At 42.0% G+C, this 24,848-nt stretch overlaps 1 protein-coding gene across 3 annotated transcripts in view; it reads right to left on the bottom strand.

The window, feature by feature from the left end:
• LOC134353135 (transcription factor Dp-1-like) overlaps positions 1-24,848 on the bottom strand; it is a 92,306-nt gene that overhangs the window by 3,126 nt on the left and 64,332 nt on the right. For all 3 annotated transcript variants that reach the window (XM_063061076.1, XM_063061078.1, XM_063061079.1), the window contains exons 9-11: positions 22,578-22,729; positions 9,419-9,585; positions 772-856 (exon numbers count right to left, since the gene is read on the bottom strand). In XM_063061076.1, the coding sequence (XP_062917146.1) occupies positions 772-856; positions 9,419-9,585; positions 22,578-22,729 (404 nt within the window). The remainder of the gene's footprint in view (positions 1-771; positions 857-9,418; positions 9,586-22,577; positions 22,730-24,848) is intronic.

Below are 24,848 nucleotides of genomic sequence, written 5' to 3'. Positions count from 1 at the left end.
AGCTCACTGGAATTTAGAAGAATAAGTTGGGATTTCATTGAAATGTATCGAATGTTGAAAGACCTCGATAGAGTGGATGTGAAGAGGATGTTTCCTTTGGTGGGGGAGTCTAGGACCAGGTGGCACAGAGGGACATCCATTTTAGAAGAGAGATCAGGAGGAATTTCTTTAGCCAGAGAGAGGTAAATCTGTGGAATTCAGACAGCTGTGGAGTCCAGGTCTCTGGGTGGCTTTAAGGCAGAGGTTGATAGGTTCTTGATTAGTCAGGGCATGAAGGCAGGAGAATGGGGTTAAGAGGGAAATGGATCAGCCATGATGAAATGGCAGAGCAGACTCGATGGGCTGATTGGCCTAATTGTGCTCCTATGTATTATGGTCTAAAATGCAGCTGGAACTCAGCAAGCAGCATCTAAGAGGAGAAATAAACAGTCAACGTTTCAGGAATAGATCCTTCAACAGGACTGGAAAGGAGGGGGAAGAAGCCAGAATAAAATTGTGGAGGGAAAGGGGAAGGAGTACAAGCTAGCAGGTAATAGGTGAAGCCAGGTGAGGGGTAAGGTAAGTGGGTGGGCAAGCAAAATTTTGGTAGGCTGTGTGGGCAGGTGCTTGTACATCTATGCCAGTGAATATGCAAACTGAAGTTAACAGGAACAAATAATTGAAATGCAAAAAAAAGCCTGTACACAAAGAAAGAGAATGAAAGTAAATACAGGTATCAGCTCAGAAGCAAGTAAAGTTTAAATGATAAAAACAACAGATCAGCAAGCTTACCTGCTAGACTGGAAGCTTGACGAAGATGCAGATGCTGTTACTGAACTTGGGCCTGAGTTAACATTTTGCACTCCTTTAGCCATTTCTGCCAATGAAAATCAGGAGCATTAAACTTTTTTTAAAATTGTAAGCCAGTGTTAGGACACTAACTGCATATGGCAACACAATGTTTTAAAGATTTAGGGGAAATAATGACAAATTCCAATTACATAGGAATAGTTATGTTCTTATAATAAAGTAAATTTTCTAAAAATCTCACTAAGAATACACATTAACCATTATGAAATGTTTGGAAGTCTTGTTCTAAAGTTATTTATAGCAAATCAAGGTTGCTTTCTTTCTACATTTTAATAAACCATCAACTACAACAAAACAACTCAAAATGAGGCCAGCTAGAATTTAAATAAATTTAAATGACAAAAGATGTTCACAGCAAAATCATTTCCAGAAAAATATAAACTGGAATTAAAGCTGAAGTACACAGGAGGGATAGGAATATGTGGTTCAAGAACCTTGTATGAAGTGAAATCTGAAGAGAAAGGTATCCTATTTTTGCATTGTAGATTCCATACATTTAAAAAAAATTTGATTTCTCCAATTCTGATTGTTTCAATTTCCATTTAAATAGAAAACACAGCTCCAAATCGGAGCACGGTATGCACCTTCTGACAATGTTCTGTAAAAGTTCTCTATCAACAGTGTAGCTGCCTGCTGGCATTCCAAACTTGATTTCTGTTTTGACCCCTCCTGCTGGGTCCGTAATTAATGCTTTTCATAGCCAACCCCGAATGGGTGGACTAGCTCGTACAAGCAACAGAGAATTTGGCCCAGTTTCCAGATTCAGCAGGCTACCATTGCTGGTTCCCTCAACTAGTATTCAACTCCTATCACTGATCAACAAAAAATTCAAAAGGGATAGAGAAGATACACTATTAAATAAGGGAAATAATATGCATACAAAATAAAGTGCACTTAATAATGGGACTATTAACGGTCTTTAGTCTTATGTGTACTGATACCTTAAAAGGCTTTTCTAATTATGAGCTTACACACACCCTTCCCGGCTGTGCCTTGAGGTTAGAAGGCAGACACCCAGTGAGAAAACTGGACTGGACTGCAGTAAAGGCAGATCTCAAATTTCATATTTACAAAATTCCTTTCTAATCCATTACTTTAATCATTCATATCTTTCTTTTATTCCCCAGTATTTAAGCGAACAAGCGTATGGTTGTCATAGTTGAACATACATTAGTTTTTAAACTACAAAAAACTGAAATGGAGAGAACAGTCCAGTAGAGTGTATATTTCCTTCTCTGTAGTTCAGCACCTTACTTGTTTCCTTATGGGCTATAAGCAGCTACTTCTAGCACTTCCAGATGTCGCACAATCACACAGGAATACCCAGTATAGACATCTGTACTTGACAAGCACGTATAGGCTAGTGAACAGTGGTACTGGGAGAAGAAAATTGAATGGGGCTGGGGCAAACAACAGAAGCCGTGACTCATTTTACCATTTATTCACTTCTACCTTGCTAGATTTAAGGGAAATTCAAATTGTGCTTACTTTCTTTTAAAAAGTTAAAAATTGTTTACAAGGAGATGTTATTGTATTTACACTTGTGAAAACATTAGACTAATAGGATAATTTTAAGTACATATAAAAGCTCTGGAATGCATATTTAGTGTTGGCATACATGTTTTTGGCATATTAACTGAACTTGATGTACATAAAATGTCGAGCATTCTTTTCCCATTAACTTCAAATTTCACATAATTTCTGACAAACTAAAGATCAATTTATTCCCAGGATAGATTCCCAAGATATATTAGTGCTTTGAAATACAGTCACCACTGTTTGTAGGTGGACATGAAACTCATTTGTTCAAAGCAAGATCTCTAAAAATGATGAGGTAAATGCTTTCATTCTTTTGGGGGGGGGGGGTGAATGCTGACCAGGACAACAGAAGTTTTGCTAATTTTTCCCCTCATGAAGTATCAAAGAATTTCAATGTTAACAGTTGACCTGTTCAGCATCTTACTTGAAAGATATCATATACCCCCTTCCTTTCTTCAGTCATTTCTACATATGATCACCTACAACACTTTTTCCTATTCCAATTCTCACTGTCCAACCGTTATGGATGTTTGCTTCAACCATGTACTCATTTCGCAGAAATATCCTTCCTTACAGCACAGTCTGTTGAGCTACTTTTTCATAACTCCATGGCTCAATCCCGACCTCCAGTGCTCCCTGTGTGAGTTTGCACATTCACCCCTCGGCTTCCACCAGGTGCTTGGGTTCTCTCTCACATTCCAAAAATGTATACATTGGCAGGTCAATTGGCTACTGTAAAATGACCCTACTACATAGGTGAGTAGTAAAATCTAGGGAAGAGTTGACTGGGAAAGTGGGGAGAATAAAATGGAGTTAGTGCTCAATCGCCACCACAGACTTGGTAGGTTGAAAGGCAGTTTCCAATCTGTATCCCTATGGCAATCAATGTTGTTTGAATGTTGGATATGCATTTCCAACCACTGAGTGAAACTTGAACTCTCAGCTTTTGGGCTTGAAAGAAAGGGCACCACTGAATTAATTTAAAGTAGTTTGGAGAGCAGATACTTTATGGCAATAGCAGATTTATAAACTTGCAGAAGTCCAATGTGATTGGGTAAGTTTATTAATTATTATATTTGAAAATACTTCAAATATGTGAAAAGGTATGGACGAGCCTGCAGTTAACCTGCAGTACATTAAACTGATGCTATCCTCAATCTCACCATCAACCATTTTGCCAATTACTCATCTTGTACGTTCATTATTAAGTGCAACCATTACGTAAAAGTAGTTAAGTCTGGTTGCTCGTTCTGAATGGTAAATCAATGAGAACCAGCTATAAAATCAGCTCCATTATGGCCCATAAATAGAGAGAATTAGTACTAATTACTAGACAGGAAACACAAAATAAACATCATTCTACTTCAGATTAAAAATTAAATTAAAATAAAATTTCATATTTCAATTCACTGTTCTATGTTTCACAGTCGCTTCCAAGCACCACATTCCAACCAGTAACTGTGCTGGCATGCTCTGAAGACTAAACATTGTTATAACTAGCCCTACCTTGATATTCCTCTTCAGCAAATAACATACTGTTTCAATTTATGCCCACGTCATTATAGGATAAGTTAAGGAGTGGTTCATTGTCTCAATAAGGTATTAGATTACCTAATGATTTATAGATCTACACTGCAATGGTAAAATGCAGCAAGAAATAATGTGCAGAGCTGTACCAAGACAATTTGCACAAAGTTTCTGATTTTAGTTATTTGCCAAAGGACACTTCTCTGATTTTTTACCTTTCTTTGGTGAACCTCAAGTTCCATTTACAATTTCTCAGCAAATAAAGTAACATTCCTGTGTGCAGCAAATCCTAAGATCATTCAGGAATGGGCTGGTAAGTGGAGAATAATATCCTACACTGGATGTTTAATTATATTATGATCACCTCGACTCCACAGTCAATACCTTGAGGTTTTGAGAGGCAGGAAGTTAACAGAACTTTTTGGAAAAAGTATTTCTTATTGGCTAATTGAAAGGCACACAATAAAAGGAAAGCAGGCTCTAGCAAGGCAGCCACTATGAGAGTGGATCAGTATTCAAATGGTATGTTACGGCATGGACTATGGCAAGCAGAGGTGCAAGTAAGGTTCTTTGAACTTCCTTTTCAGTCTTCAAGCACTCAGATGGCAGTTAAGACAATGGTATGCTCCTCCTGCAAAGTATGGGAGATCAAGGAGACTTCCAGAGTTTTAAGGACTTCACCTAGAGGTGTGGAGACCTAACCAGTTCTCGTCTACCACCACTCTGCTCCGTCTAGCGGAATTAGTCCTTACTCTTAATAATTTCTCCTTTGGCTCCTCCCACTTCCTCCAAACTAAAGGTGTAGCTATGGGCACCCGTATGGGTCCTAGCTATGCCTGCCTTTTTGTTGGCTTTGTGGAACAATCTATGTTCCAAACCTATTCTGGTGTCTGTCTCCCACTTTTCCTTCGCTACGTTGACAACTGCATTGGCACTGCTTCCTGCATGCATGCTCTATATGAAAAGAAAAAGGGAGCTGGCAGAGAGCCCAGGCAGACAGGAGACACTGCAGCTGACAAAGGGACTCTGGAATGACGTGTTGCCTCTCTGTTGCTAGGGCCAAGATATCAAAGATAGACAAGATTACCCTGTGGCCATCCCCAGATGCAAGAGTGTGTCAGAGGCTGGATATCCTTCAGGAAGTGACTCATCTCCACCCTCCCACTCTCTCCTTTCCCCACCAAACCCCAAAGGATTTCCCACAATCTGCTAGCCTCAACCCTCAATTTCCCTGCATAAATGCAGCTTCAATAACTATTTAGCTCAACATTATCCAGGGTAAAACAGCCATCTTAGGATTCTCTTACAGTACCCACAATCTTTAGGACAAGGACAATGGCAATAGTACATGGGAACATTACTTGCAGGTTTCTCTCAAAATTACATTCTGTAAAACCGTGTGGAAATATTTTGCATAGCCTCTTGTCACTGCAAATTCTTAACAGCACTGATATTCACGAGGAGCACTGTACCAATTGAAGGTGGGTAGGTCACAACTAGTTTCTCAGTGGCAATGAGGAATGGGAAAATGCTAGCTAGATCTCAGATCCCAAATTATTCCTAGATTCCTCAAATCAAGTAAAGGCAATTAAAAAAAACCATGGATTCTTCCTTCCGTCATGTAGAGGCAATTGCAAGTCATTTAAAAAACCTGCAATCAGATTTGAACATAGCATTTTCCTCTATTCCCGATTCCCACATATACTCAAGGAGTTGCAAACACTTTCTCCAACCTCTCAACTAGCCTTTAACTGGGATGTGACATTTTGTTCAGCTAAATGTCAGCAGAGACATAGAAGATAGAACATAGAATAGTACAGTACAGCACAGTACAGGCCCTTCGGCCCACAATGTTGGGCCGACCCTCAAACCCTGCCTCCCATATAAGCCCCCACCTTAGATTCCTCCATATACCTGTCTAGTAGTCTCTTAAACTTCACTAGTGTATCTGCTTCCACCACTGACTCAGGCAGTGCATTCCATGCACCAACCACTTTCTGAGTAAAAAACCTTCCTCTAATATCCCCCTTGAACTTCCCACCCCTTACCTTAAAGCCATGTCCTCTTGTATTGAGCAGTGGTGCCCTGAGGAAGAGGCGCTGGCTATCCACTCTATCTATTCCTCTTATTATCTTGTACACCTCTATCATGTCTCCTCTCATCCTCCTCCTCTCCAAAGAGTAAAGCCCTAGCTCCCTTAATCTCTGATCATAATGCATACTTTCTAAACCAGGCAGCATCCTGGTAAATCTCCTCTGTACCCTTTCCAATGCTTCCACATCCTTCCTATAGTGAGGTGACCAGAACTGGACACAGTACTCCAAGTGTGGCCTAACCAGAGTTTTATAGAGCTGCATCATTACATTGTGACTCTTAAACTCTATTCCTCGACTTATGAAAGCTAACACCTCATAAGCTTTCTTAACTACCCTATCCACCTGTGAGGCAACTTTCAGGGATCTGTGGACATGTACCCCGAGATCCTTCTGCTCCTCCACACTACCAAGTATCCTGCCATTTACTTTGTACTCTGCCTTGGAGTTTGTCCTTCCAAAGTGTACCACCTCACACTTCTCCGGGTTGAACTCCATCTGCCACTTCTCAGCCCACTTCTGCATCCTATCAATGTCTCTCTGCAATCTTTGACAATCCTCTACACTATCTACAACACCACCAACCTTTGTGTCGTCTGCAAACTTGCCAACCCCACCCTTCTATCCCCACATCCAGGTCGTTAATAAAAATCACGAAAAGTAGAGGTTCCAGAACAGATCCTTGTGGGACACCACCAGTCACAATCCTCCAATCTGAATGTACCCCCTCCACCACCACCCTCTGCCTTCTGCAGGCAAGCCGATTCTGAATCCACCTGGCCAAACTTCCCTGGATCCCATGCCTTCTAACTTTCTGAATAAGCCTACCGTATCTTTAGCTCTCACGCACCATTCAGTGCAGAGTGTCACAATTTTCTTGGTTAACTCCTCATTACACCTACAAGTCACCCACAGAGAGAAAAAGTTACAGGTATGTTTCCCACACTTCAGGACTTGAGCTGATAGGACTGCTTACCCTGGAGCAAAGGAGGCAAGGAGTGACCTTATCTAAGTTTTATAAAACTGAGGAGCAAAGATAGGGTAGATTGTCAGTTTTTTTTCCTCTAAGTACAGAAGGGAATAATTTGAGGTGAAAAGGGCAAGATTTAAAAGGGATTAGAGGGGCAAGAGTTTCAGTGGGTGATGGCATATGAAATGAGCTGCTGGATTAGTGGTAGAGGCAAGCACAGTTACAATACTTAAAAGACATTTCAACAGGTAAATAGGTAAATAGGTTTAGTGGGATATGTCTGCAAAGGGGATAGCACAGACAAATTGGGCTGAAGCACCCACTTCTGAACTTCATAACTTTATACCCAGCTCCATATCCAATTTAGTCAAAAGCTTTCCATCTTAATCAACAACCCACAATCTAGATCAAAGGTTCTCAACCTGGGGTCCACCAGCCCCCTTGCTTAATGGTATTGACCCACTGCCTAACGGCATTGACCCACTGCTCAATGGTATTGACCCATGACCTAGGTGAAGAGTCTTGAGCCAGAATGCAAGACCTACATTAGTACCTGTTTTCGTTAACTGAAAGAGGATTTTAGCTTTTACGAAAAAGATGCTCGCTTTAAACTTGTGTTTACCCCGAGAAAGACTACCATGACCGTGAAGCCTTGCGCAGGCAGGTGTGCGTGCATGCGTGATGTGCATGTACATACGAATGCATGGCGTGCACCTGTGTGTACTTGGATTTTTTTTTGACAAATCGATTTTGGCTCAAACTTCCCAATTCTGTTAAGTGAAACTACACTGTACATACATTATTTCTACTTTATATAGGCTGTGTATTTATCATATCATTCCTTCTTTTGCTACGTTAGTATTATTTTAGGTTTTATGTGCTATTTGGTATGATTTGGTAGGTTATTTTTTGGGCCTGGAAATGCTCAAAAAAATTTCCCATATAAATTAATGGTAATTGCTTCTTCACTTTACGCCATTTCGGCTTACGAATGGTTTTATAGGAATGCTCTACATTCGGATAGCAGGGGAAACCTGTATAAGGCGTTGTTCCTCTAACCTAAGTGTGGCCTCATCACAACAGAGCAGGAGGCCAAGGATGGACATATTGGAATGGGAATGGGAAGTGGAATTAAAATGGGTAGCCACTGGGAGATCCTGCTTTTTCACCTCCAACAGGATCCCACCACCAAACACCTCTCTCCACACTCCGCCCCGACTTTCTGCTTTCTGCAAGGATCGCTCTCTATGCAACTGCCTTGTCCATTCGTCCCTCCCCACTGACCTCCCTCCTGGCACTTAACCTTGCAAGCGGAACAAGTGCTACACCTGTCCCTACAACTCCTCCCTCACTACCATTCAGGGTCCTAAACAGTCTTTCCAGGTGAGGCGACACTTCACCTGAGTGCCTTTTGGGGTCATATACTGTGCTTGGCACTCCTGGTATGGCCTCCTGTACATCAGTGAGACCTGACGTAGATTGGGAGACCACATCGCCGAGCACCTATGCTCCATCATAGCAGAAAAAGCTGGATCTCCCAGTGGCCTCCCATTTTAATTCCACTTCCCATTCCCATATATCCATCCATGGCCTTCTCCACTGTCGTGATGAGGACACACCCAGGTTGGAGGAACAACACCTTATATTCCGTTTGGGTAGCCTCCAACCTGATGGCATGAACATCAATGTCTCAAACTTCCAGTGATGCCCCTAACCCCCCTTCTTCACCATTTCCCACCCCCCCTTCCCTATCTCACCGTAACTCATTGCCCACCCATTGCCTCCCTCTGGTGCTCCTCCCCCTTTTTCTTTCTTCCATGGCCTTCTGTCTCTTTCACCAATCAACTTCTCAGCTCTTTACTTCATCCCTCCCCCTCCAGGTTTCACCTATCACTTATGTTTCTCTCTCCCCTCCCCCCACATTTTAAATCTACTCCTCAGTTTTTTTTCCCTCCAGTCCTGCAGAAGAGCTTCGGTCCGAAACATCGACTGTAATCTTTTCTGAGATGCTGCCTGGCCTGCTGAATTCCCCCAGCATTTTGTGTGTTACCTCCATTGAGCTACATGTTGTGTCCATATGTACAAATGTCCACACTTTACAAAATTACCCGCATCTATTGCCTATTACGTATGGTTCTAGGACTTTGGGTACAAGGCTCTTACACAATGTTATTAAAGTTATAACTCTTCCGCCTCTTCTGGAGAAATGGTTGTGTATTTACCTACAAAAGTCACCACACTTTGAAGCAATTTATAGTGATTATCCTGAGATTAAAAGACAATTTAACAGATACTAACTTAAACATACTGAAAATATCTTATACATAGTTGCCAGCTGTAATTGGATAAAATATATTACTGTAACTTTTTGCCAACTTGGCACTCAATCAATATGAACGACATGTACAAATCTCTACACTTCCCTCTCACTATATTTTACCTATTACATATGGTTCCAGGACTTGGGGCACTAGGCTCTTAGCCATCTTCAGTTCATCAGCAGAACAGCCACCAGACTCCAATCCAAAAGCCATTCGCATTCTTTTAAGAATTTCAATGTCGTCATGGATTTCAAATGTATTATCAAAGTTAAAAAAATATTCAAACCTGTAAAACAAAGATAGACATTCTAAATTAATTTTTTTTTTTTGGAAATCTGAAGTATTTCAAGACAGGATACATCCAGATCAGCTTTTCAAATATTCCCAGGAGAACACCCCACTCCCAAATATCTCTGAAACCAAACAATAAGTAGTAGCTGGTGCACAAATCAGGAGCATCACATTGAAATTCTTAGGTCAAATGTTAAAATAATTTCTCCCTCCCCCCATTACTACATTGTGACAACAGAATGTCAAGTAACCTTTATAAAACTTATTGCAGCGCCTAGCAACAAATCTATTGATACTATTTTAATATGTTTATCTCAATTTTAACTTTGTAAAGCTTTTACCTGCTCTTCATAACTTAGGAGTAAGTATGTTTATGTGGACGAAAATAAAGTACCCAGTCAATAATGTTGCCCAAGCTCAGCACAAGAAAAGCGCCTGGGTTAGTTATCTCACCATATCTCTATACTCCAATTTCTGTGAATGAATAGTCAGAATCCAAGCAGGTTCTGTACCCTCACCAGCAATGTTCCGGATAGCTAACAGTTACTTTGCAAAATTCTGTAAAACTGTTCACTCCCAATGTGATTCTCCAATAAAGAGTCAACAAGAGCTTTGACCAGCGGCCAAACCAGACATAGGAGGCTTTGAGAGGGGACTTCAATCAGAGACTACTGCCAGAGGATAAAAGGCAGAAGGGTCAGTACATCGAAAAAGAGCTTTTTGTTGAGTTACTTTGACCAGCAGCCATCTGGGGTTTTGGATTGATTAGTAAGAGCAAATTAAATGAAGGGAGGGGCAAGTGCAGCAGCCGTCGTCTGAATGCACATAGAGTGGTCATCTTGAGACTTTAGCACAAGGCTTCCGCGAAGAGAGGCTTCAGTCAGAGAAAGCAAAGGAAAGAAAAGCTGAAGGTTTTTTGTTCTTTTCTTTATATCTGCTCAGCTAGGACAGCAGAAATGACAGGCAGGATAGTGGCATGCCTCTCTTGTAGGACGTGGTAAGGCAGGGAGACTTCCTGTGTCCCCAGTGATAATTGCAAAAAGCTGCAACTGGATGAACTCCGGATCATTCGAGAGGCTGAGGGGGTGATAGATAAGACATATAGAGGTAGTTACACCCAAAATGCAGGACACAAGAAACAAGACAGTCTGGAAGGGGAATGGGGTTAAGGAGCCATCTCCTCAACAGCAGGTATATCACTTTGGATACTGTTGGGGGAGATGACCTAACCGAGGAAAGCCACAGTGGTCGAGTCTCTGGCACTGACTTTGCCTCTGTGACGCAGAAGGGAAGGTGGTGGAGGAGAAAAGGCATGCTGTGGTGATAGGGGATTCATTAGTTAGGGGAATGGACAGGAGGTTCTGTGGGCAAGAACGAGATTCCTGACTGGTATGTTTCAGCCCAGGCGCCAGGGTCCAGGATATCTCATATCAAGTCTCAACATTCTTACGTGAGAGGATGAACAGCCAGAAGTCGTGGTCCAGGTGGGTACCAATGACATGGATAGGATGAGTGATGAGGTTCATTTAAAGGGCAGGACCTCCAGAGTTGTGATTTCAGGATTGCTTCCCATGCCATGTACTAGTGAGGCTAGAACTAGGAAGATTATACAGTATAATATGTGGCTAAAGAGTTGATGTAGGAGGAAGGGCATAAGGGATCATTGGGCTCTCTTCCAGGGAAGCTTAGACCCATACAGCGAACGTGTTAAGGTTTGTTAATGCTGCACGGTGGGGTTTAAACTAGAGTTCAGCGGGATGGGAACTAGAGTGCCAGAAAAGTTAGTGGAGGTGCTGATAAGACTTCAGACAAAGTTAGGAATCAAAAGGTTAACCACGGTGCAACTAGTGAACTGAGCTGCATTCAATATATATTTCAATGCAAGAAGTTTTGCAGGAAAGGCAAAGAACAGTACTGAAGATGAAGTAGCTGGTTTACAGAGGCAATATGTAGTGAGCAGAGGCTACTGATAGGGCAAAATTGTAGTTAACAGGGTAAGATGCAACGTAAAAGGTGGACAAAACCGAAAAGGGTGAATACAAGACTGAAGGTGTAGTAATTGAATGTGTGCAGTATACGGAATAAGGTGGATGAACTTGCAGCACAGATTGGCAGGTATGATATTGTGGGCATTACAATCAAGGCCGAGAGAAGATTATAGCTGGGAACTTAACGTCCAAGGACACACTGTATCGAAAGGACAGGCAGGAAGGCAAGGGGGCAGCATTGCTCTGCTGTAAAATATCAAATCCTTAGAGAGAGGTGACATAGGGTTGGAAGATGTTGAATCATTGTGGACAGAGCTAAGGAACCACAAAGGTAAAAAGACCCTGATGCCAATTGTATACAGACCCCCAAACAGTAGTAAGGATGCAGCCTACAAATTACAGTGAGATAGAAAATGCATGCCAAAAGGGCAATGTTACAAAACTCATGGGGACTTCAATATGCAGGTGACTGGGAAAATCAAGTTGGTGCCAGATTCCGGGAGGGGGAATTTCTAGAGAGCCATGGACTTTTACAGCAGCTCATGGTTAAGCCCAACAGAGGATCAGCTATTCTGGATTGGGTGTTGTACAATGAAACAGAATTGATTAGGGAACTTAAGACAAAAGAATCCTTAGGAGCAAGTGATCATAATATGATCAAATTCACCCTGAAGTTTGAGAAGGAGAAGCTAAAGTCAGATGTATCAGTATTACAGTAGAGTAAAGGGAATTAGAGGCACGGAAGAGAAGTTGGTCAGAATTGATTGGAAAAGAACAATGGCAGGGATGACAGCAGAGCAGCTACAGCTGGAATGTCCGGAAGCAATTCAAAAGGCACAGGATATATACTGTATATCCCAAAGAGAAAGAAGTATTCTCAAGGAAAGATGACACAACCGTGGCTAACAATAGAAGTTAAAGCCAACATAAAAGCCAAAAAGAGAGGGCATATAATACAGCAAAAATTAGAGGATTGAGAAGCTTTTAAAAACTAACAGAAGGCAACAAAAAGTCATTAAGGTAAAGATAGAATATGAAAGTAAGAACATCAGAAGTAGGAGCAGGAGTCGGCCATCTGGCCCGTTGAGCCTGCTCCACCATTCAATAGGATCATGTCTGATCTGGCCATGGACCCATCTCCACCTACCTGCCTTTTCCCCATAATCCTTAATTACCCTGCTATGCAAAAATTTATCCAACTTTGTCTTAAATATATTTACCAAGGTAGCCTCCACTGCTTCATTGGGCAGAGAATTCTACAGATTCACCACTCTCTGGGAAAAGCAATTCCTCCTCATCTCCATCCTAAATTTACTCCCCTGAATCTTGAGGCTATGTTCCCTAGTTCTAACCTCACCTACCAGGAAACAACTTTCCTGCCCCTACCTTTCATAAGTCTCTATAAGATCTCCTCTCATCCTTCTGAATTCCAGCGAGTAGAGCCCCAGACGACTCAATCACTTCTCATAGTCTAACCCCCTCATCTCTGGAATCAACCTGATGAATCTTTTCTGCAACGACTCCAAAACCAGTACAATCCTTCCTCAAGTAAGGAGACTAGAACTGTATTCAGTTCTCCAGATGCGGCCTCACCAGTACCCTATACGGTTGCAAAAAAAAACCTCCCTGCTCTTAAATTAAATTCCTCAGCAACGAAGACTAACATTCCATTTGCCTTCTTGATAGCCTGCTGCACCTGCAACTCAACCTTTTGCGATTCATGCACAAGCACTCCCAAGTCCTTCTGCACAGTGGCATGCTACAATTTTTTACTATTTAAATAATAATCTGATCTTCCATTTTTCCTTCCAAAGTGTATGACCTTGCATTTACCAACATTGTATTCCATCTGCCAAATCCTTGCCCACTCACTTAACCTATCTACACCTCTCTGCAGACTCTCCATATCTTCTGCACAATTTGCTCTTCCACTCAGTTTAGTGTCATCAGAAACGAAGATGCACTACACTATGTCTCCTTCTCCAGATCGTTAATGTATATCGTGAACAGTCGCAGGCCCAGCACCGACCCCTGCAGCTCACCGCTCACCACTGATTGCCAACCAGATTGCCCATGTATCCCAGCTCTCTGGTTTCAATTAGTTAACCAATCCTCTATCCATGCTAATACATCACTCCCAATTCTATGCATCCTTATTTTATGGATAAGTCTTTTATGTAGCACCTTATCAAATGCCTTCTGGAAATCCAAGTAAATAACGTCTATCTGTTCCCCCGAATCCACTGTGCTTGTTATATCCTCAAAGAACTTCAGTAAGTTTGTCAAATAGCACCTGCCTTTGCTGAATCCACAATGCGTCTGCCTGATTGATCCATTCCTTTCCAGATGCTGTAAAAATAGGGGACAAGCTCTCCTCTACAATCACTCTGAGCACCAGTGCCCCACAAGGCTGTGTACTCAGCCCCCTGCTGTACTCACTGTACACCCATGATTGTGTAGCCAAGTTTCCATCAAACTCAATATATAAGTTTGCTGATGACACAACAATTGTAGGCTGTATCTCAGGTAATGATGAGTTTGAGTACAGAGAGGAAATTAAGAACCTGGTGGCATGGTGTGAAGACAATAACTTATCCCTCAACGTCAGCAAGACGAAGGAATTGGTTATTGACTTCAGAAGGAGTATCGGACCGCACGACCCAATTTACATCAGTGGTGCGCAAGTGGAACAGGTCAAAAGCTCAGGGTCAATATCACAAATGACCTGACTTGGTCCAACCAAGCAGAGTTCACTGCCAAGAAGACCCACCAGGACCTTTACTTCCTGAGAAAACTAAACAAATTTGGCCTGTCCCCTAAAACCCTCACTAATTTTTATAGATGCACCGTAGAAAGCATTCTTCTAGGGTGCATCACAACCTGGTATGGAAATTGTCCTGTCCAAGACCGAAAGAGGCTGCAGAAGATCGTGAACACATCGCAGCACATCACACAAACCAATCTTCCGTCCTTGGACTCACTTTACACCGCACGCTGTCGGAGCAGTGCTGCCAGGATAATCAAGGGCACGACCCACCGAGCCAACACACTTTTTGTCTCTCTTCCCTCCGGGAGAAGGCTCAGGAGCTTGAAGACTCGTACAGCCAGATTTGGGAACAGCTTCTTTCCAACTGTGATAAGACTGCTGAATGGATCCTGACCCGGATCTGGGCCTTACCCTCCAAATATCAGGACCTGCCTCTCAGTTTTTTAGCACTACCTTACTTTCCATTTTTCTATTTTCTATTTATGATTTATAATTTAAATTTTTAATATTTACTAATTTTTACTATTTTTAATATTTAATATTTGTAATCCAGGGAGCGGGAAGCGCAGAATCAAATATTCTTGTGATGATTGTACGTTCCAGTATCAATTGTTTGGCTACAATAAAGCATAAAAAGTATTTCTTCTTTAATGACAGCTTCAAGCATTTTCCCAACTACAGATGTTAAACTAACTGGCCTATAGTTACCTGCCTTTTACCTACATCCTTTTTTGAACAGTGGCATGATATTCCCATTCTTCCAATCCTCTGGGATCTGCACTGAGTCCAGAGGATTATTGGCTACAAGCTAGCCAATAATATTGAGGAAACCAAAAATTTCTTCAGATACATAAACTGTAAAAGAGAGGCGAGAGTGGATATTAGACCACTAGAAAACAATGTTGGAGAGGTAGTAATGGGGGCAGTGAATTGGTGGACAAACAGAATAAGTATTTTTGCATCAATCTTCACTGTGGAAGACACTAGCAGCATGGTGGAAGTTCCAAGCGTCATGGGTTATGAAGTTACCATAACTAGAGAGAAGGTTCTTGGGAAACTGAAAGGTCTGAAGGTAGATCAGTCACCCCGACCAGATGGTGTACACCCAAGTTCTGAAACAAGTAGCTGAAGAGATCAAGGAAACATTAGTAATGATCTTTCAAGAATCACTAGATTCTGGAATGGTTCCAGAAGACTGGAAAATTGAAAATGTCACTCCACTCTTCAAGAAGGGATCTATAGGCCACTTAGGTTGCCTTCAGTGGTTGGGAAGGTCTTGGAGTTGATTATTAAGGATGAGGTCCTCAGGGTACTTGGAGGCACATGATAAAATAAGCTGTAGTCAGCATGGCTTCTTCAAGGCAAAATCCTGCCTGACAAATCTGTTGGAACTCTTTGAAGAAATAACAAGCAGAATAGACAAAGGAGAATCAGTTGATGATGTGTACTATTTTCACAAGGTGCCACACATGAGGCTGCTTAACAAGCTACGAGAATGGGCAAACAAATGACAGATGTAATACAGTATCGGGAAGTGTATGATCTTGCACATTAGCAGAAAAATGAAAGGGTTGACTATAGAAATAAATTATAAGTCAGTTAGCTTAACCTCAGCGGTTGGGAAAGCGTTGGGAGTCTATTATTAAGGATGAGGTTTCGGGGTACTTGGACACTAATAACAAGTCAAAGTCATCATGGTTTCTGTAAAAGGAAATCTTGCCTGATGAACTTGCTACAGTTATTCGAAAAAGTAACAAGCTGGGTGGACAAAGGAGAGGCAGCGGATGTCATTTACTTGGATATTCAGAAGGCATTTGATAAGGTGCTACACATGAGGCTGCTTAACAAGATAAAATCCTGTGGCATTACAGGAAAGATACTGGCATGGATAGAGTAATAGCTGACAGGCAGGAGGCAATGAGCGGGAATAAAAGAGGTCTTTCCCAGTGGGCTGCCAGTGACTAGTGGTGTTCCTCAGGGGTCAGTACTGGAACCGCTACTTTTCACATTGTTTTTCAATGATTTGGATAATGGAATTGATAGCTTTGTAACAAACTTTTGTGGATGATAATGAAGATAGGTGGATAAGGCTGAGAAAGCAATGCGATTACAGCAGGGATGCAGTGTTGGGAAATGTATGATAATATATTTTGGTAAAAGGAACAATGGTGCAGACTATTATCTAAATGAGGTGAAGGTTCAAACATCAGGTGCAGAATGACTTGAGAGTCCTTGTGCAAGATTCCCAGAAGGTTAATTCACAGGTTGAGTCTGTGGTGAGGCGGTAAATGCAATGTTGACATTTAATTCAAGGGGAATAGAATATAAAAGCAAGGCAACAATCCTGAGCCTTCATAAGACACTAGTCAGGCCGCATTTCGAATATAGTCAACAGTTTTGGGCCCCATTTTGCAGAAAGGATGTCACAAACCAAGAGAAAATTGTGTGTGTTGCTCAGAAAGGATGTGTTGGCACTGGAGAGTCCAGAGGAGGTTTGCAAGGATGATTCCAGGAATGAAGGGGTTAAGATATGAGGAGCATTTGGGCTGGTACTCACTGGAATTTAGAAGAATGCGTGGGGATCTCATTGAAACATACCAAATGTTGAAAGGACTAGATAGAGTGAATGTGGAGAGGATGTTTCCTATGGTGGGGAGTGGGGGGGTGGGGTATCCAGAACTAGAGGGCACAGCCTCAAAATTGAGGGGTGACCTTTTAGAACAGAGGTAAGGAGGAATTTTTTTTAAGCCAGAAAGTAGTGAATCTGAGAAATACTCTGCCACAGACTGCAGTAGAGCCCAAGTCCGTGGGTATATTTAAGGCGGAAGTTGATAAGTTTCCTGATCGGACACGGGCATCAAAGGATATGGCAGAGCAGACTCAATGGGCTGAACAGCCTAATTCTGCTCCTATGTCTTATAGTCCTGTATTCTAAATGGAGAGAATACACAAAAATCTGAGGTGCAAAGGGACTTGGGAGCACTTGTGCAGGATTCCCTAAAGGGTAATTTGTAGGTCGAGTCTGTGATGAGGAAGGCAAATGCAATTTAGCACTCATTTCAAGAGGACTAAAATATAAAAGCAAGGATGTAATGTTGAGACTTTATAAAGCACTGGTGAGGCCTCACAGAGTATTGTGAGCAGTTTTGGGACATGCTGAAACTGGAGAGGGTTCAAAGGAGGTTCATGAAAATGATTCCAGGACTGAATGGCTGTTTCCTGTGATGGGAGAACCTAAGACCAGAGGACACTGCCTCAGCATAGAAGGGCATCCTTTTAGAACGGCGATGAGGAGTTATTTCTTTAGACAATAGATGCAGGAGTAGGCCATTCAGCCCTTCGAGCCAGCACCACCATTCACTGTGATCATGGCTGATCATTCACAATCAGTACCCTTTTCCGGCCTTCTCCCCATATCCCTTGACTCTGCTATCTTCAAGAGCTCTAACTCTTTCTTGAAAGAATCCAGAGAATTGGCCTCCACTGCCTTCTGAGGCAGAGCATTCCACAGAACCACAATCCTCTGTGTGAAAAAGTTTTTCCTCAACTCCGTTCTAAATGGTCTACCCCTCATTCTTAAACTGTGGCCTCTGGTTCTGGACTCCCCCAACATCGGGAACATGTTTCCTGCCTCCTGCGTATCCAATCCCTTAATAATCTTATATGTTTCAATCAGATCCCCTCTCATCCTTCTAAATTCCAGTGTATACAAGCCCAGTCGCTCCAATTTTTCAACATATGACAGTCCCGCCATCCCGGGAATTAAACTCGGGAACCTACGCTGCACTCCCTCAATAGCTAGAATGTCCTTCCTCAAATGTGGAGACCAAAACTGTACACAATACTCCAAGTGTGGTCTCACCAGGGCCCTGTACAACTGCAGAAGGACCTCTTTGCTCCTGTACTCAATTCCCCTTGTTATGAAGGCCAACATGCCATCAGCTTTCTTCACTGCCTGCTGTACCTGCATACCTACTTTCAGTGACTGATGAACAAGGACACCTAGATCTCGTTGTACTTCCCCTTTTCCTAACTTGACACCATTCAGATAGTAATCTGCCTTCCTGTTCTTGCCACCAAAGTGGATAACCTCACTTCTAGAGCCACCTCCTTAAGTACCCTGGGATGCAGATCATCAGGCCCTGGGGATTTTATCAGCCTTCAGTCCCATCAGTTTACCCAACACAATTTTCTGCCTGATGTGAATTTCCTTCAGTTCCTCTGTTACCCTAGGTCCTCTGGCCACTATTACATCTGGGAAATTGTTTGCGACTTCCCTAGTGAAGACAGATCCAAAGTACCTGTTCAGCTCGTCTGCCATTTCCTTGTTCCCCAGAATAATTTCACCAGCTTTTATCTTTAAGGGCCCAACTTTGGTCTTAACTAATTTTTTCCTCTTCACATACCTAAAGAACCTTTTACTATCCTCCTTTATATTCTTGTCTAGCTTACCTTCATACCTCATCTCCATCCCCGCCCCCCCCCCCACCGTATTCACTTTTTAGTTATCTTCTGTTGCTCCTTAAAAGTCTCCCAATCCTCTGGCTTCCCGTTAGAGAGTGGTGAATCTATGGAATTCTTTGCCATAGGCCTCTGTGGAGGCCAAGTCTTTAAGTATAATTAAGGCAAAGACTGACAGATTCTTGATTGGTCAGGGCTTAAAGGGCTATGGGGAAAAGGTAGGAGATTGGGGCTGAGGGGAAAACTGGATTAGCCATGATGAAATGGCGGAGAAGAGTCGATGGACCAAATGGCCTAATTCTGCTCCTATATCTTATGGACTTATCTTCAGGAAAACAACAGGAGGAACAAAACATATTCTGAAAGTGAGATATTAAAGTTGGTACTTTCACACGTATAGACTCAGTGAACACAGAAATCTACAGCACAATACAAGCCCATCGACCTACAATGTTGTGCTGATCTTTTAAGCTACTCCATGCTCAATCTAATCCTTCCTCACTGCACAGCCTTCCATTTTTCTTTCATCCATGTGCTTATCCTAGCCTCTTAATGTCTTTGCCTCTATCACCACCAGCAGCAGTGTATTTCAGGCACTTACCAATTTTTTTTTTTTAAAAACCTTATGTTTGACACCCCCCCCCCCCAATACTTTCCTCCGGTCATCTTAAAAGTATGGCCTCTCGTACTAGCCACTGCCACACTGGGGAATAAAAGGTGCTGGCTATTCATGCCATCCATGTCTCTTATCGTCTGGTGCAACTCTCATCCAATATTCTCTCTAATTCGTAATGACCAATGTGCGCAAAAATCTTGTGCTGTGCAATTTTTTGCCCAGTGACAACAGTACTTGCACACTGAATTTTATTTATACACACACACACACATATTCATTTTAACAGCTAGCAAAACACTGTCGATAAGAACCTTGACCTCTTCTGGGTTTGACCGTTTTCGCTTGTTCATCTGCACTCACAAATCATACACAGCAGGCCTGCCGTGGGTAATGAAGGATTTATGATGGTGCTCAATGGGGACTCCCTCGAGTTCATATGTGGAAAGTCTAATTACTACCTTTGATGTCTCTCTTTTTTCTTTTCAAGGTGGATGGGGTTCTGTTGAAGACCTGACATGGGAGTTATACTCCCTTCAGTTCTTTGCAGTGGTGGGACTTGCTCTCAGAGGCTCACGACTGGCTGCTTTTCAAAATCCCCAGGATGCGGTCCAGAAGACGGGAGTGCCTTCAGGATTCTGAGATTTTATGGCCCTGTGGACAGGTTGATTCTATGCCGGTGCCACTGACCGAAGTGTCGCGGGAGAAAAACTGAACATTGGGAGGAACAGATCAGCTGTCTGAGGATCTGTACTCGGCAAATTGTGCTCTCTCTCAGTGGTGGCAGGAGTTTGTTGCTGATTCTTGAGTCGGAGAACTCATGGGGGAAAAAAGGTGGTGTGACAGACTTAACACTAAATCTGCGAGTTGCTTTGTTATGTCTCCTCTCTCGCTGTGAGGGACACCTGTGTTTGTGAAGAACAAGAATTTCAGGATGTGTACCGTATACATTCCTGATATTAAATGAAACTACTGAAACTATTTTCTCACCGGAACTTTTGCACACCACCCATATGCAATTTGCTTGCTAACTGATGCTTTCCCAAGTCAAGTTTCCAAACCAGTGGCCACATATTTTAATTCCACGTCGCATTCCCATTCTGATATGTCAGTCCATGGCCTCCTCTACTGTCAAGATGAAGCCACACTCAGGTTGGAGGAACAACACCTTATATTCCGTCTGGGTAGTCTCCAACCTGATGGCATGAACATTGATTTCTCTAACTTCCATTAATGCCCGTCCTCCCCTTCTTATCCCATCCTTTTTTCCTCTGTCCCTCTCACAATCACTCCTTGCCTGCTCTCCATCTTCCTCTGGCTCCCCTCCCCCTTTCTTTCTCCCTAGGCCTCCCGTCCCATGATCTTCCCCCTTCTCCAGCTCTGTATCCCTTTTGCCAATCAACTTTCCAGCTCTTGGCTCCATCCCTCCCCCTCCCACTTTCAAATCTCTTACTATCTCTTCTTTCAGTCAGTCCTGACAAAGGGTCTTGGCCCGAAACGTTAACTGCACCTCTTTCTATAGATGCTGCCTGGCCTGCTGCGTCCACCAGCATTTTGTGTGTGTTGCTTGAATTTCCAGCATCTGCAGATTTTCTCGTGTTTGCGTTTTTAAATTCACTCCACTTCTTCCCACTTGCAAATTCTCCAGCCACTTTTGCATCGTGACAATATACGCAGGTAACACCAGTTTCTGATCTGTACATAAATATTTCTTGTAGCTGTACATTGCTGACCTCAAGAGCTTTTGATGTAGCAGTTTCTATAGTTTCATTAAGCCACTCTGCTTACAAAACAGTATATATAAGCCAGTTCTAAAATCTGCAAATAACTCAAAAATGCCATGTGGTCAACACCATCCACAATAGAAAATGGAAAAGGAAATGTGATTGCGTACGTTTGTGAAATATACTTAACATGATAGAGGGTGGCAACCTTCTGTGCAATTTAAATTCCTTTGTGCGCTAGTAGCAAAAGATGTATGCACATGCACACCCTAGAGGGAACATTGCTCTCATCCTTCTTTGGTCCAAAGAAAAAGCTGAAGCTCACTCTGCCTTTCGTCATAAGACATACCCTAATCCAGGCAGCATCATGGCACCCTTCCTATAGGAAACCAATACTGAGCACCATACTCCAAAGTATGGTCTAGCCAGTTTTAGAGCTGCAACATTACCTTCTGGTTTTTGAACTCAATCCCCTGACTAATGAAGGCCAACGAGCCTTCTCAACCACCCTATCAACTTGTGCTGCAACTTTGAGGGATCTACAGACATAGGCCCCGAGATCCTTCTGTTCGTCTACAATGCTAAGAATCCTGCTACTAACTTTGTAATGTGCCATCAAGTTTAATCTTCCAAGGTGTATCAATTCACACTTTTCTGGAGTGAACTCCACGTCACTTCTCAGCACAGCATCCTGTCAATGTATGACAACCGTCTACACTATCCACAAGGCTACCAACCTTCCATCATATGAGGTACCTTACTTGCCACATACCAGTCCAGCCCTGGATCAAAACTAGGATTTTCCACAGAGTCATAGATTGCTTTATTGCCTAACAGCTTTTGAACTCAGAATCTAGCATCCTACCTTTAACCATAAAGTGAAAGTCAGTAATTGAACACTATTGTTTGAAGGAATTCCTATAACAAAGCCATCGGCCTAGGGTGGTGGACCTTCCAATGAGCCTTCCTTTACACAAGTTATAACTTCAACTAGCACATTCCTCTCCCCCCCTCACTGATTTCAATTGATTTCAATTTTGCTGGATTCCCTTGAAACTACAGAGTGAAATATTTCTTTGATTTTAAAAGAATTTAGACTCATCTTCAAGACTATTTAATTATAGATAAAAGAAGCATGCATTTTACTTTAAGCAATTTGCCCACAACTTGAATTGCAGAATGAAAAGTTTCGGAGTTGGGGGGAGAAAAGACAGTAAAGTACTAATGTTTTTTTTAAAAAGTTCACCAAGAATATAGGTTGATGTCTTTTAAAAAAATCTATACCAAATGTAACCATTTATACAACTAATCTCAATGATCATATCACAATGAACAGTGGATTTAAATTTGAGGAATTTGCATTTCTGAAAGGCATCCATCTCAAAGTACTTGATTAATGAACCAGCTAAGTCACACAGATTTTACTGTACTTACTTATCAGGAGAGATACTGCAGTCTATGATTGTTTTTTTGCTGGTGTTGACCAATATGAAGGGCAGTTGAATGGCAGTGTTGGGAGGAGGAACCCTGCCAGATTGTTGCTCTACAAGGCGATTTCGTTGAACCAGGTTCTTAAAGGCAATTTGCTGCAAAACAGAAATTACTCCAATATACATTTTGCATTTTGTACTTGGTAATGCCCATTAATAAGAGTCATAGTTTTGATTTCTATCTTTTCATTGTTAATATCAAACGTATCCTACTACTCAGCCTCAGGCAAAGGATACTAGTATACATCTCTTCAGAACATAAGATATAGGAGCAGAATTAGGCCACTTGGCCCATCGTTTCTGCTCTGCCATTGATTTATTATCCCTTTCAATCCCATTCTCCTGCTTTCTCCCATAACTTTTAATGCGCTGACTAATCAAGAACCCATCAATCTCTGCATTAAATATACTCAATGACCTGGCCTCCACAGCCATCCATGGCAATAAATTCCACACGTTCATCATCCTCAGGCTAAAGAAATTCCTCCTCCTCTGTTCTAAATAAATGTCCCTTCATTCTGAGGTTGTGCTCCCTGGTCCTAGACAAACCCACTAGAAGAAACACCCTCTCCACATCCAATCTATCCAGGCCTTTCATTATTTGATAAGTTTCAATGAGATCTCCCTTCATTATTCTGAACTCCAGCAAGTACAGGTCCAGAGTCATTAAATGCCCCTCATACATTAACCCTTTCATTTTTGGAATCATTCTTCTGAAGTTCTCTGGACTTTCCCCAGTGCCACCATTTTTCTTTGATAATGGGCCCCAAATTGCTCACAATATTACAAGTGCAATCTGACCAGTGCCTTATAAAGTCTCAACTCACATCCTTGCCCTTATATTCTAGTCCCCGCAAAATGAATACTAACATTGCATTTACCTTTCTTACCGCTGACTATTTTACTCTCTATATATCTGAAGAAAAACCTGGTATCCTCTTTTCTATTATTGGCTAGCTTACCTTCCTATTCATCTTTTCTCTCCTTATAGTTTTTTATTAAGTTGTTTTGTTGGTTTAAATAGCTTCCCAATCAGAGGATTCCACTAATTCTTGATTTCTTATATGCCCTCTCTTTTTCTTTTATGCTTGTCTTTTGACTTCCCTGGTCAGTCAGTGCCTCATCCTCCCTTTATAATACTTCTTCATCTTTAGGATGCATCTATCCTGCACCTTCTGAATTGCTCCCAGAAAACACAGCAATCATCCCCGCTAGTGTTCTCTTCCAATCAACTTTGGCCAGCTTCTCTCTTATGCCTCCAATTCCCTTTACTCCATTGTAATACTGATACATCTGACTTTATTTTCTTCTCAAACTGCAGGATGAATTGTATCAGATTGTGATCACTGCCTCCTAAGGGTTCCTTTATCTTAAGATCCCTAATCAAACCTGGTTCATGACAACACCCAATCCAGAATTGCCTTCCCCCAGTGGGCTCAACAACAGGCTACTCTGAAAAGCAATCTCGCAGGCTTACTACCAATTCCTCTCTTGGGACCCAGCACAAACCTAATTTTCCCAATCTACTTGCATATTGAAATGTTCCATGACTATCGTAAATTGCTCTTATTACATGCTTTTTCTATCTCCCATTGTAATTTATATTCCACATCCTGCCTGCTGGTCAGAGGGCTGTAAATAACTTCCATCATGGTCTTCTTACCATCTCACAAGAATGCTATACGTTCCAATCCTATGTTACCTCTTTAAGGATTTGATTTCATTTTACCAACAGAATTACCCCACTCCCTCTGCTTACCTGCCTGCGCAGTCGATACAAAGCACGGAATAAGACCAATATTATGATAGCCATGGAGCATTTGGGTATTAAGCTCCCAAGTATGATCTTTCAGCCATGACTCAGTGATCTCTACAGACAGCACCTAGCAGTTTTTTAAATGTAACTATGTATTTAAGGTGAAAGGGTAATTTCAAAGGAGGTGTGAGGAGCAAGTTTTCTTTTTAATATGCAGAGAGTAGTGGGTGCCTGGAACGTGTTCTCTGCAGTGATGATAGAGGCAGGTTAGGGACTTTTAAGAGATGTTTAGATAGGCACACAAATGTGAGGAAAATGGAAGGATGTAGACATTGTATAGGTAGAAGAGATTAGTTTAGTTGGCTATATGATTACTAATTTAATTGATATGGCACAACATTGTGAGCAGAAGGGCCTGTTCCTATGCTGTTGCATGTTCTACTATTTTGTTCAGCCTAT

This window comes from Mobula hypostoma, chromosome 10 (genome assembly GCF_963921235.1).
Source record: "Mobula hypostoma chromosome 10, sMobHyp1.1, whole genome shotgun sequence".
NCBI lineage: Eukaryota > Metazoa > Chordata > Chondrichthyes > Myliobatiformes > Myliobatidae > Mobula > Mobula hypostoma.
Note: the sequence above shows the minus strand (reverse complement) of the source record. Positions and strands in the feature narration are given on the sequence as shown.